This window comes from Somniosus microcephalus, chromosome 13 (genome assembly GCF_052327205.1).
Source record: "Somniosus microcephalus isolate GS21.2 chromosome 13, FLI_Smic_1.0, whole genome shotgun sequence".
Classification (NCBI taxonomy): Eukaryota; Metazoa; Chordata; class Chondrichthyes; order Squaliformes; family Somniosidae; genus Somniosus; species Somniosus microcephalus.
Genome location: NC_140999.1, coordinates 176,421,361 through 176,434,526, shown reverse-complemented (window position 1 = coordinate 176,434,526; position 13,166 = coordinate 176,421,361). Strand labels below are relative to the sequence as shown.

General features: G+C 40.0%; 1 protein-coding gene and 1 long non-coding RNA gene across 3 annotated transcripts in view; one reads left to right on the top strand and one right to left on the bottom strand.

The window, feature by feature from the left end:
* Positions 1–7,567, bottom strand: part of taf4a (TAF4A RNA polymerase II, TATA box binding protein (TBP)-associated factor) — an 80,978-nt gene extending 73,411 nt beyond the window's left edge. Inside the window, exon 1 of one of the 2 annotated variants that reach the window (XM_086005656.1) lies at positions 6,080–7,567. In XM_086005656.1, the coding sequence (XP_085861782.1) occupies positions 6,080–7,523 (1,444 nt within the window). In that variant the 5' untranslated portion in view covers positions 7,524–7,567. The remainder of the gene's footprint in view (positions 1–6,079) is intronic. The other variant, XM_086005655.1, reaches the window with a different exon arrangement.
* The window catches only part of LOC147108805 (uncharacterized), a 29,936-nt gene continuing 24,220 nt past the window's right edge, over positions 7,451–13,166 (top strand). Inside the window, exon 1 of the long non-coding RNA XR_015080664.1 lies at positions 7,451–7,979. This is a non-coding gene — a long non-coding RNA (uncharacterized LOC147108805). The remainder of the gene's footprint in view (positions 7,980–13,166) is intronic.

Here is a 13,166-nt window from a genome sequence, read left to right as displayed (position 1 = left end):
AACACCAGACCCCTTACTAAATTTCTGGACAATGACTACCCGCTCTTAAAGTTAGTTGTCAATGTCCAATTATTAACTTTATTTAGATTTTTTTTTTTTAAACTAAAACAAATTTCCCACATGCAAAGGGGAACACTACCAAATTTTGTTTTAATTACTTTTGGAAACTATCCAGCTATCATATGTGCATTTTCTTAACTGTGTATTCATTCTCCCTCTTGTCAATTCTTCATATTCTCATTGCACTTGCTGTGCATTTTAGGGTCCCCTCCACTCGCTGTGCAACAGGTTACAACAAAAATACTTTTTCTGCATGTAAACAGGAAGAATTCTGTTCATCAATTGTTCATAACACTACCATACAGGGAGGACCTTTTTAATGTGGCTTGTGTGTGGCATTTAAAAAAAATCTTCAATGAAGTGAAGTATTTTGAGCTAGCGGCAGGTATTACTGAAAAAATGGCAAATTAGTTTTAGTCGCAACATCATTTTCATCATAGAGTCGGGAGGCTGTTTATAAGGATATAGGTGACACGTGAAGATCACAACTGGTGGTTTTCACTTAAATACTGAGCTTTACGTTCTGCATCGATAATTAGATTAACAGCATTCTGTAATTCAGTAATGAGGTCCAGGCTTCGGAACAGTTGTCCACTTCTTCAAAGCAACTTAATTTGTTTTGTAAGTCAGTAGCTTTTGGTGGTGTCACTGTTAATTCTTTTAACTTGCCTTTAATACTGTTGTTCATCTTTAAAGTGTTTTCTTAATGCTTCAGTTGTAGAATGGTATTTCAAGATAAATAATGACAAATGCTGTACATTTTATTGTACATCCAAATATATTACTGTGATATCAAACTAATTAATAATTTTGTTATGGCAAGTGAAATTTGGAAGCTACTTACCCTATTGCCAAAGTTAATGTTGAGTGCTGGTCATTTACAATTAATGACTTTTAAATCAAGAACCTGAGTTTTTAAGGTAAGATAGCCACAGCTGGTAGTGTAACATTCATTTGACATTTAGTTATTTAAAAAAAACTTTGCAAGTTTAATTTCAAACAAAGTATGGAATCTATATTATTTTATTCAGCACAATTTCCTCTACAATTATGTACACATAAATTGTAATCTAAAATGTCTACTATTTTGATTTTCATTAAACTAATGGTTAAATATAGGGCATTTTCTATTTCTGTTATCCCACATTGTGGTCACGGGGTGTAAAATAGATCGGTGACGGAACTAAATTTCAATTAAATTATTGGACAAAAGAGCCCAAAATCCTTACCCCACAAAAAGAAATATAAACTTTAACTACTACAAGTTATTGTTTATTTACTAGAGAAAGAACTTTCATTTATACAAGCACCTTTCACATCCTTGGGAAGCCCCAAAGCAATGATTGTTGTTTTGTAGGCAAATGCAGAAAGTGCGTTGTGAGGAGGATGCAAAGAGGCTACAAAGGGATATAGACAGGTTAAGTGAGTGGGCAAGAACATAGCAGATGGAATATAATGTGGGGAAATGTGAAGTTATCCACTTTGGTAGGAAAAATAGAAAAGCAATTTTTTTTTAAATGTTGGTATTCAGAGGGACCTGGGTGTCCTTGTACAGTACAAGAATCACTGAAAGTTAACATGCAGGTACAGCAAGCAATTAGCAAAGCAAATGGTATGTTAGCCTTTATTACAGAAGGATTGGGGTATAAGAGTAAAGAAATCTTACTGCAATTATATAAGGTCTTGGTGAGACCGCACCTGGAGTACTGTGTACAGTTCTGGTCTCCTTACCCAAGGAAGGATATACTTGCCTTAGGAGGGAGTGCAACGAAGGTTCACCAGACTGGTTCCTGGGATGGGGGGATTGTCCTATGAGGAGGGATTGAGTAGACTAGGCCTATATTCCCTAGCGTTTAGAAGAATGAGAGGTGATCTCATTGAAACATACAAAATTCTTACAGGGCTTGACAGGGTAGATGCAGGGAGGATGTTTCCCCAGGCTGGGGAGTCTAGAACTAGGGGTCACAGTCTCAGTCGGCCATTTAGGACTGAGACAAGGAGAAATTTCTTCACTCAAAAGGTTGTGAATCTTTGGAATTCTCTACTCCAGAAGGCTGTGGAGGCTCAGTCGTTGAGTATATTCAAGACAGAGATCGATAGATTTTTGGATATTAAGGGAATCAAGGGATATGGGGATAGTGCGGGAAGGTGGAGTTGAGGTAGAAGATCAGCCATGATCTTATTGAATGGCGGAGCAAGCTCGAAGGACCGAATGGCCTACTCTTGCTCCTATTTCTTGTGTTCTTATTGTCTTAGGTAAACTAATTTGCGCACGAGATAATAATATGACTTCTATAGTGAAATTTAGTATGAAAAACCTAAGACTGCACATCCAAACACAAAACATTTTGTATAAGATTGAGAGATTCGGCTACATAGTTGGATTTATCATGATTTAATTTATATGTATTGTTTATTCCATGAATATCTGAAGTAATAAGCATGAATATTGGAATTTACAGAGTGCATGCCAACTGATTTATTGTGGAGAGAAGTTGAGTACTCTCCTGTATATTACATTTGATGAGGTGTTTTCATCCTAACTTCAGGAGTAGCAGGATCTGAAGATTGGGAGACATCCTTGTGTGGTTCAAGCACCTCACTTCAACTGGGACAATAAGAGAACAAAGAATAATTTTACCCCGGTTTCCCTTCACTGGCCTCGAAGTGACCTGTCTCAAACTGAAGCTAAATGTAGTTTTTTGCTTGTCAACTTTCTTCATTCTCCTCTCAAATAGTGTTGATTCCTTACAGGGGACAGCTCCACTGCCACTGGTCACCCTCCAATATCTTGCCCACGCGTGAGCTTGACAACACTTTATTCATCCGCAGAAGCATCACAGCGGAGTTTGATCCTGCCATCCCAGCACATGTACAAATGCGCACCTTTTGCAGAACCAGATCAGGACCACTGATTTTCTCCCTCGCTCTTTCCCTCCCCCAATTTCAGAAATGCTAAGGCTAACACAACAGAGAGTCAACCAATTAAGAGTTATTGAGGAGCATTCACTCTTTCAATTCACTCAGAGTCCACCTAACCTAAACCAGCCACAAAAATTTTAGACATATAATACTATTCTACTTTTGAGTCCTGAGCTCAACTGTAAAATTGTACGTTTTGTCTCTAATCACTTTAAATTTCAGTCACATTGCCTGCAAATTCTTTAACTTGTCAATTAATTTACTTCACATGTTTAGGCTGTGAAGCAACCTTTAAAGTTATACATAGCAATTGAAAACTAGCATTAGTGCAACTATACTGAACAGAACTGTTAGTATGTAAACAGCTTTCATACATGGAGCATTCTCAAGTATATAGTTCTTATTTTAATAACTAAACCTATTCCCTACAATAAAATTAAGTTTCAAACTTGGAGTGATTGAGAGGCTTTTCTTATTAATTCAGTCTACACCACATGCTGAAATGACAGTTGTGAATCTAGGAGTTCTGTGTGCATTATTTGTTTATGTGACTGCATGTGGGATATCATTAACAGAAAATGCTTTCTATTTTTTTTTAAGTAACATGCATTTTTTTAAAAAACCTTGCACATTTACATTTATCATATAACCCCATATATTTTAGTGAAAAGTCTGAAATCTTGTGATAGCAAATTGTTAGCAATCCCTCGTGGAATAAAGAACTGCTCTCTTTGTATTAAACTCAGCCTAAGTGCGACTTGAATGTTGTGAAATACTGTCTGGATACACCTTTGTAGAATGCAATCCCCAAAAAACCTCATACAACAAAGCTGTAAGTACAAAGTTTTGAATTTTACGCATTCTATAAACTGACACTTTGCTGTAAATATCATCCTTTCATTCATTCTACTCGGAAAAACTATCACTCTTGGATTTTTTTGTTAAACCAAAAACGTATGGAATATACTTTTTTCAAACAACATTTTGGTTTATTTTACTTCTTATAAAAAAAACCTGAACACCTAAGATTCCAGAATTCTAATGTTAAATAATGGCTCCATCGTAGGTTAAGAACACGCAATCTCTTCATTTAATTCATTCAAAGATGTTGTTTGAGAGGCACACTGTATCATTTTGTGCTGGAATTATTATGATTTCTCTCTCTCCATTCCTCATTATTTAGATTTTACTTTCCTTTCTTTTTCTATTTATGCAAAAGCAGGATTGGCAGTGACTTAGGTCAAAGTACATATTCAGTGATCTCACTGGGCTTGTAGTGGATGCTTCACTGCACTTAAAGGGGAAGAAAAGTCTAGGAGTACTTTTAGTTCAAATGACTACCCAATTTTATAGAAAATGGCCAGTTTGCAGTCCTGGTCTTCACTTTTTCCTATGACGCTGCATAGGGACATGCCTCATTGGTGATGTCACCAAGTGGCTTAGCAAGGAGGAAAACTTGTCTGAAGGATTTCCTTGCTAGTATGAAATGTTACTTTTTTTTAAAAAAAAGTAAACTTTTGCTTAATTTTTTTCTTTCACAAAATTGAGAAGTACTTTTACTCCCCTAGACTTTCATTTCCCTTTACGGCAATCCCCTTTAATGTTGTGTTAATATGATTCATGTGCAACACAATTCATAATTTCAAATTGTTCCCAACAAGTTTCCTGTAACAAGTTGAACTTCTTCATAGTGGCTCAAAATACTCCAGGTGCAACCCAAAGTTTGGAAGAGCAAAATCTAGACTGCATGTCTAATTCTCCTGCTGGCTGTTCTCTGTTCAAGCAGATATAGGAAGAATATTTCATGTGTCCACTACTGCACTTTACTGAAATCCTAGTGACAATAATCATGTATGAATAACTTGAAATTGATTGCAGTCAGACAATGCAGCAGTAAATGCAGCAATTACAAGTTATATTTTGTGGGCATTAATAGTAATTCAGCAATGTTAGATCTTAAGCACCAACACATTACCACCTTCTTGGTCACAAGTGATAAAGGGAAACTATGCAATTTCAAACACTGATTATTTGCAGAATTTGACGAATGTACTGTTCACTGTGTTTGATCCTTTACTTTGTACAATGTTCATACATTTTCCTCTTGATTTCTGAAGAAAATGCTAATGTGCAAAATAATATTACTTCAGGTTAGATGGATACTTGTCCAGCAATTTTGGTTTCGGGGAGAGAAGAAAGAATACCACAGAAGTAGAAATCATTTTAATAGCTGGTTTCATTAACACCTATGGGCTCTAATCAGTGTTGTACTCCATTTATTTCACTGCAACAATTTGATACTAACAGGCAATAAATCATCCGGATAAGTCTCCCATTTGATATGTCAGTAAGCAGTAATTATTATTTTGGATTTTTTTTTTTAAATAGCATTTTGTGGCTTCAATTAATTTCTGGGGCAGAGGGAAGTGCTGATGAACATTTACATATTGGTTTATATTAATCTTATAATAGTTAAAAGTTGTGCAAAACTATTCTGCCTCTTAAAAAATATTCTAACTTTACCAGGTGGTCTAACAGATTACTCAGTTATACAAGAGAAATCCATCTACACACATCCACGATACAGTACAAGGTAGAATGGAAGTCTGCACTACAGCTATGCTGTACAACCCCGATAACAATCAATGTTTTAAATGAAAAGAGCACTCGATCTGCAAGCGGTTTTCACAGCTCACTTGGAAATGAGCAATATTATTACAAAATGTAATGGCATTGTTATATACGAGTTCAATTGTTTAACAGTTTTATGCTAAATTAGCTTCTACGTGACGTCAACCTTTCATAATTTGCAACTGTTAATTTATGAAGTCATATCAGGTTCTATTACATTAAAATTTGGAAAATAGAAACGGATTTTTTTTTACTGCCAATATTCCTGTCAGTATAATCTACACCCTGATTATTAACCGCCCATTGCACATTAAGTTTTCCCACTTTGGTTTATTTGCCTCCTACAACACTGTAACTTGCATCTCTGAAGACTGGCATTGGGTTGGAAAACAAAATAAGCTATTTGCCAAAAGTTGTAACAATACAAAAAAGCACATGCCACTGAACAATATGATCTGGTTCTCACCTGGGGGAATTTGAATGTTTTGAATGTTTGGCTGATGCTGTGGGGGTTGAGGGAGACGGGGAGCTATAACTTGTGGTGTTATAGTTGTCCTTGGGCCAGTGTTCACTGCTGCTGTCCTTGCCAGAGTTTGGGCAACTGTGTTAATGGTTCCTTTGCCCATTCCTGCTGGTGTACCAACTGACTGAGTGGAAATTCCGCCAGGATTGGATGCCACATTCTGAAGCCCACTTTGTATAGTCTGACCTATTACCATAGTACCTGTATTTGACTGATTGTTTACACTGGTCACCGAACTACCAGTTGTTGATGTCAATATTCCTGCACTGAGAGTCTGTTGTGTCTGTATAATAGTTTTGGGCTGTAACTCAGATTTGATAACCTGTCCACCAGCAGACAAAGAAACGTTGCTCGACAAACTAGCAGGTTGACTGTTTAAAGTCAGAAGCGAAGTCTGATGGGGAGCCCCAGTGCCACCAGGAGCCGGCAAGTTAGTTACACTAACCGTTGAGTTCAATATAGTGCTACTACCGTTCGGCGTCGATGCAACGGACAGAGACGGGCCACTGTGAGGTGGCGGTGGTCTCACCAATGTCACTGTGGGTCCTGCTGCTTGTGAGGAAACGACTGTTGAAGGAACATTCTGCGTACTGACAAAAGACGTCTGAATAACCGTGTAGGCAGAACTAGAGGCCGGCAAAGACGCCGCTGGCAACCCTGTATTAATTGTGTTTTTAACAACAGATCCAGGTCCATTATTGACCACCGTTACTGCTGGCAAGGTAGTTGCAGCCGCCGAACAAGTGAAAGTGGTGGCATTTCCTGCATTGTGAGAGTTTATCACCATTCCATTATTCCCATTAAGAGTTTGCACGGTGGAGGTGACAGTTTTCACATGGTTGGACACTGGGGTTGCCACTGCACTTATGACCACCGATTTCCCCTGCCCGATGCTGCCTGAAGCTGATGTTTCTGTTGCTGCTGCTCCTGCTGCTGGTCCTGTCACTGCTGCTGCCGCTGTACTCTGCTCTTGTTCCACTCCTGGAGCCTGGGACCTTGCATTATTGATAACAACACTTTGCTGTACCCCGCTCCCCGCCGTCGTGCAGGGCAAAACCCCGCCGCCGAATGCGTTCTGCGAGTTAATCTGTACGCTTTTCCCCTCGAAGCTCTCCTCCACTTTGATTTTGGCTGCGGTGGAGAGCTCTGCTCCTGCCAGTCCCATTTTGTTCTCTGCTGTTTGCAGCTCAACATTATTGCTCACCATCCCGGGTGTGTTTTCCACGTGATTGTTCACCACCTGCGGCCTGATTGCGGCCTGCTCCGCCGCGTTGTGGCCCGTAGCCGCCAACTGGGACTCCAGGGAGCCGACCAAGTCGCTCACCACTTTCTCATCCACGTCTGAGAAGAACACATCGTCCAACAGATCTGAAGCCCCCGCCGCCATCTTAAGGCAGAACTCTTGTTTGACTCGGATCGCGCAGGCGCAGCGAGCCGTGTTATTGGGGGTTACGTCAGAACTGGGGCCGCGGCGGCCGGCCGCGATTGGTCGGCTCGCGGTTTAAAGCGCCGGCCAATGAAGGAGCGCGTTAGTGGGCTGTGGAATGACTGTGCTGAGCGGGCTGAGGACGCGCTGGGCAGCAACAACACGAAGGAAAATACTTTAATCCTGCTCCTTCTGGTCCGAAAGATTGTCCTTTCCGACCAGCTCGACGGATTCGACGAGAATGGCGTCAAAAGCGACTGTTTTCTGCGGATTTTTCGAATTTATCTTTGTACATTATTGTGTGCAAGATGGCTCCCTCGCTCCAGATGCTGAAGGGCGCCACACCTGGTGCATGTGTGGAAACAGCAACTTGTCTCTCAGCTTTATCTCAGCGGACATGTTAAATCTACTTTTGAGGTTTTTATTTCATAACTCTATGGGCATGTGTATACAACTGAAGTGAGAGCTAGTTGGTACTAGTATTTTTTTTTAAGTAAACTTGTGTCGTTTTCAGTTGATTCGTAAGACTATACTATTGGGATGTTGTTTAGCTGCTTTATTTCAGGATACAGGTTTGAGATAAAGGCAGGGATAAGATTTTTCCAATCCTTTTTGGAGCAAAGTATTCAGGATTGTCTACAAGAACCACTAATAACGATTCATCAAAAGTTTTTCTTTTGAATGTTTCATATGGGATTTGTGTAAATGCTACTTTAAGAAAGTTTCTCTCCATTATTTTAAATATGCAAGGATGGGTACTCTTGCAAATTTAATATTGTATTGCGAAAATAAGCAGTTTAACTAGTAAGAAACTGAATTGTTGCTTGTGAGAAATCGGATTCTGCAGGCTTCAAAGAAGAGATTTCAGTTCTCTGAAAGCGTACTAGTGTTTAGACTAGCTATTGAACTCCTGGGAAGTCTCGAAATAGCCTCCAGAGATTTAGAAATGCAGTGTTGCACGAAACTGAATCTACATAAAGCAACGACTGAATGTTTACACTGTAATCCTATCCTTTATCCAGCTAGCTAGTGAAAGCTGTTATCCTTCCAAACAACTTGAGTTGCATTGTGATCTTTGTGACTGTCTCAAAAGTAGTAGACTTAAGAATTGAGTTTTGTGGGAAATAAAATGGACTTGTAGGAAATTGATAACTTTTAATGAACCAGTTAGGTTTAAAATTTAAGCTAAAGGCTAAAAGTTAAAACCCTGCTGATAATTACTTGACATTTGAAGTTGCTTTTCAAACACTGAATTGGGGTGGGGGAGTGGAGATTTTTTTTGGTGTATAATTAACAATGTCAATCTTGAAGCTGTCTCCTTTGGCTTATTGGTCAGGTAAAATAACTTTTTATTGCATGTAGTCCAAATTTTTAAATATACTAGATTAAATAAACCCATCTGTTGAATTGGTAGTGCTTTGCAGCTACTACATAGACAAACTTCCTTATTTCTATATGGCAATTAGTGAATTTCAACTAATCAAAGCAAACCATGCACACTAGCTTGGGTGGGATTAAGATTATCCTGTACACTTGATGTTCCCTCTTCTGGCAATTTAAGATTGCAACCAGTTGTCCTGAAGTTTGAGACCATCCACATGATCTTCTCATTGATTATTGGTATCTTATGGTTGTAGTAATACTTTTATATTCCAATTTTTAAAATTCCTTCATGTGGAAATTCTGCCTCTGAATTGAGGATTGTTTGTAACTTGACTTGTGCCTTGACTTGTTTTCTATTGTACAAACAATTACTTTGGATCATTATAAAAGCTATTGGGGCAAACTGCTGATGGCCAACATGTATCCAGACTACTCACCAGGGGCTGGGCTACTTGCAAACTTCTAACTCTCCCTACCAGAGATGATTAGATCAAGAGTTCTGATGGTTTATGCTAGTGATCCTTAAATTACATGCATGCAAATTGGGTCAGAGGAGACAACTTGTATTGTGCATGTAATCTGCACAACCTTGTCAAATAACCTTTCTACTAGCTCTCTTGAATAGAGAAGGTGGAGACCTTGACAGGTGCAGTAAGCTGGTGTCCAATTGCTGTGATCAGTAGTTGCAGCTCTCCAGAGCGTGCCTGCACCAGACCACTACCACTTCTTCATAACTAATAATAAGAAATTAAATTAATTATATAGAATGGAGCAGGTGATGTGTTACTGTTGCGAGATGTGGGAGCCCCATTGAGGCTAACGGTGATTACATCTGCGACAAGTGTTTGCTGCTAGAGGAACTCAAGTTCCATGTTATGGAGCTTGAGACCGAGCTTCGGACACTGCGACACATCAGGGAGGGGGAGAAGTTCCTGGACTCTCTGTTTCAGGAGATGGTCACACCTATGAAGTTAATTACTGCAGATGTAGTCCGTGGTCAGGGACAGGACGGTGTGACTACGAGTGAGGAAGGTACAGGGATCCAGGATGTAGTGTTGAAGGAGACGCAGCCCTTGTTCTTGTCCAGCAGGATCGAGGTTCTTACTCCCTGTGAGGACGGGAGCGGGGACTGCAGGGAGGATGAGCAACCTGGCCACAGCACCGTGGTACAGGGGGCCATTCAAGTGGAGGGAGTAAAAAGAAATGTTGTAGTGGTAGGGGATAGTATCATTAGGGGGATAGATAGGGTTCTCTGCAGTCAAGAGCGGGAGTCCCGAAGGCTGTGTTGCCTGCCTGGTGCCAGGGTTAAGGACATCTCTTCTGGGCTGGAAAGAAACTTGCAGTGGGAGGGGGAGGATCCAGTTGTCGTGGTCCATGTTGGGACAAACGACGTAGATAGGACAAGGAAGACGGTTCTGTTAAAGGAGTATGAGCAGCTAGGGGTCAAATTAAAAAACAGAACCTCAAGGGTAATAATCTCTGGGTTATTACCTGAGCCACGAGCAAATTTGGCTAGGATAAATAAAATTAGAGTTAAATGCGTGGCTCAAAGACTGGTGTGGGAGAAATGGGTTTTGCTTCTTGGGACACTGGCACCAGTACTGGGACAGGAGGGAGCTGTTCTGTTGGGACGGACTCCACTTGGCCAGTGCTGGGACTAGAGTCCTGGCGAATCATATAACTAGGGCTGTAGAGAGGGCTTTAAACTAATTAGTGGGGCGGAGGTTTCTAGAGAGCAAATAATAGAAATGACAACAGAGAAGGTCATAGACTTAAGTAGCAGTGGGGGAATTAAAAAACAGAATGTGCCAGGAAGGGACAGAAGGTATGGAGTAAAAAGTAAAGTACTAAAAAGGGAAAAAACAGGAACTAAGTGTTACAAAACATATTTGAAAGTTCTTTATCTGAATGCACGTAGCATTCGTAACAAAATGAATGAGTTAACGGCACAAATAATGACATGGGTATGATCTTGTGGCCATTACAGAAACATGGCTGCAGGGTGACCATGACTGGGAATTAAACATACCAGGTTATTTAACAATCAGGAAGGACAGGCAGGAAGGGAGAGGAGGTGGGGTGGCTATGTTAATAAAGGAAGGAATCACTATAATACAGAGAAATGATATTGGGTCAAAGGAGCAGGATAGTGAAACAGTTTGGGTGGAGATAAGGAATAATAAGGGGAAAAAAACACTAGTGGGTGTAGTCTATAGGCCTCCGAACAGTTGCAACTCTGTTGGATGGAGTATTAATCAGGAAATAGTTGAGGCTTGTAATAAGGGAACAGCTATAATTATGGGGGATTTTAATTATCATATTAACTGGACAAATCAAATTGGGCAGAGCAGCCTTGAGGAAGAGTTCATTGAGTGTATTAGGGATGGGTTTCTTGAGCAGTATGTAACTGAACCGACCAGGGGGCAAGCAACCTTAGATTTGGTCCTGTGTAATGAGACAGGATTAATTAAAAATGTCCTAGTAAAGGATCCCCTTGGAATGAGTGACCATAACATGGTTGAGTTCCATATTCAATTAGAGGGTGAGAAGGTTGGATCTCAAACAAGCGTGCTGAGCTTGAATAAAGGAGACTATGAAGGTATGAGAGCGGAATTAATTAGAGTGGACTGGGAAAATAGATTAAAGGGTAAGACGGTACATGACCAGTGGTGTACATTTAAGGAGTTATTTTACAACTTCCAAAAAAAATATATTCCACTGAGGAAAAAAGGGTGTAAAAGAAAAGATAGCCATCCGTGGCTAAGTAAAGTAATTAAGGATAGTATCCGACTAAAAACAAGGGCATATAAGGTAGCCAAATCTAGTGGGAGGATGGAAGATTGGGAAGTCTTTAAAAGACAGCAAAAAATAACAAAAAGATTGATTAAGAAAGGGAAGATAGATGATGAAAGTAAATTAGCAAAAAATATAAAAACCGACAGTAAAAGTTTCTATAGTTATATAAAAAGAAAAAGGGTGGCTAAAGTAAATGTTGGTCCCTTAGAGGATGAGACTGGGAAATTAATGGTGGGAAACATGGAGATGGCAAAAACACTGAACAATTATTTTGTATCAGTCTTTACAGTAGAGGACACTAAGAATATCCCAACACTGGACAAACAGGGGGCTCTAGGGGGGGAGGAACTAAATACAATTAAAATCACGAAGGAAGTGGTACTTGGTAAAATAATGGGACTCAAGGCGGATAAATCCCCTGGACCTGATGGCTTGCATCCCAGGGTCTTGAGGGAAGTAGCGGTAGGGATTGTGGATGCATTGGTAATAATTTTCCAAAACTCACTGGACTCAGCAAAGGTCCCGGCAGATTGGAAAACTGCTAATGTAACACCCTTATTTAAAAAGGGTAGTAGGCAGAAGGCTGGAAACTATAGACCTGTTAGCCTAACATCTGTGGTTGGTAAAATGTTAGTCCATTATTAAGGAGACAGTAACAGGACATTTGGATAAACATAATTTAATAGGGCAAACTCAGCATGGTTTCATGAAGGGGAAGTCATGTTTAACAAATTTGCTTGAGTTTTTTGAGGAAGTAACATACAGGGTGGATAAAGGGGAACCAGTGGACGTAGTGTATTTAGACTTCCAAAAGGCATTTGACAAGGTGCCACACAAGATTATTGCTCAAGATAAAAAGTCACGGGATTGGGGGTAATATTCTGGCGTGGGTGGAGGATTGGCTCTCTAACAGAAAGCAGAGAGTTGGGATAAATGGTTCGTTCTCAGATTGGCAACCAGTAACTAGTGGTGTTCCGCAGGGGTCAGTGCTGGGTCCCCAACTCTTTACAATCTATATTAACGATTTGGAGGAGGGGACCGAGTGTAACATATCAAAGTTTGCAGATGATACAAAGATGGGACGGAAAGTAGTGAGTGAGGAGGACATAAAAAACCTGCAAAGGGACATAGACAGGCTAAGTAAGTGGGCAGAGATTTGGCAGATGGAATACAATACTGGAAAGTGTGAGGTTATGCACTTTGGCAGGAAAAATCATAGAGCAAGTTATTATCTTAATGGCAAGAAACTGGAAAGTACTGTAGTACAAAGGGATCTGGGGGTCCTGGTGCACGAAACTCAAAGTTAGTATGCAGGTGCAGCAAGTGATTAAGAAGGCCAATGGAATGTTGGCTTTTATTGCTAGGGGGTTGGAATATAAAAACAGGGAGGTATTGCTGCAGTTGTACAAGGTATTGGTGAGGCCG